The sequence below is a fragment of the Fulmarus glacialis genome, unplaced genomic scaffold (assembly GCF_000690835.1).
Source record: "Fulmarus glacialis isolate BGI_N327 unplaced genomic scaffold, ASM69083v1 scaffold19605, whole genome shotgun sequence".
In the NCBI taxonomy this organism is placed as follows: domain Eukaryota; kingdom Metazoa; phylum Chordata; class Aves; order Procellariiformes; family Procellariidae; genus Fulmarus; species Fulmarus glacialis.
Genome location: NW_009215149.1, coordinates 8011 through 8487, shown reverse-complemented (window position 1 = coordinate 8487; position 477 = coordinate 8011). Strand labels below are relative to the sequence as shown.

The 477-nt window shown below is 65.6% G+C and overlaps 1 protein-coding gene across 1 annotated transcript in view; it reads right to left on the bottom strand.

The window, feature by feature from the left end:
- Positions 1-267: 267 nt before the first annotated feature.
- Positions 268-477, bottom strand: part of MUC4 (mucin 4, cell surface associated) — an 8155-nt gene continuing 7945 nt past the window's right edge. The window contains exon 17 of the mRNA XM_009578848.1: positions 268-448. Coding sequence (XP_009577143.1) covers positions 268-448 — 181 coding nt within the window. The remainder of the gene's footprint in view (positions 449-477) is intronic.

Here is a 477-nt window from a genome sequence, read left to right as displayed (position 1 = left end):
GATGGTCCTCGCGTAATGGAGCCGGTAGCCTTTGTAGCCGTACAGACCGCAGGGGAAATAACCCCTCAGCTCAGCCACCGTCACTGGGAAGGGACGGCAGAGGTTTGGCCACATGGCAGCATCACCCCTTGATACTTCCCCAGGTCTCCCTGAGCTGGATCCATGCCTGGGGTGGGGACTGCTGCCCACCCACCTCCCCCGCGGGCGTTACCCGAACCCCAGGGCACGCAGGGTGATGGGGACAATGGGGAGAGCAGAGCGCTCCTCTCAGGCTCCCTGGCTCAGCACCAGGAGCCACTCACGCTTCACCAGGTCGGTGATGTTGTCCCGGTGCAGGCGTTGGAAGAGGAGGCGCGCGCCCGCCTCCCGCCGCCCTCGCTGCCCGTTGAAGGCGCCAGTGATGGCCCCCGGCAGCTCCTCGTTCAGGAACTGGATGACACTGCTGCGGCTGTCGTAGGCGAACTCGGACACCAGTGC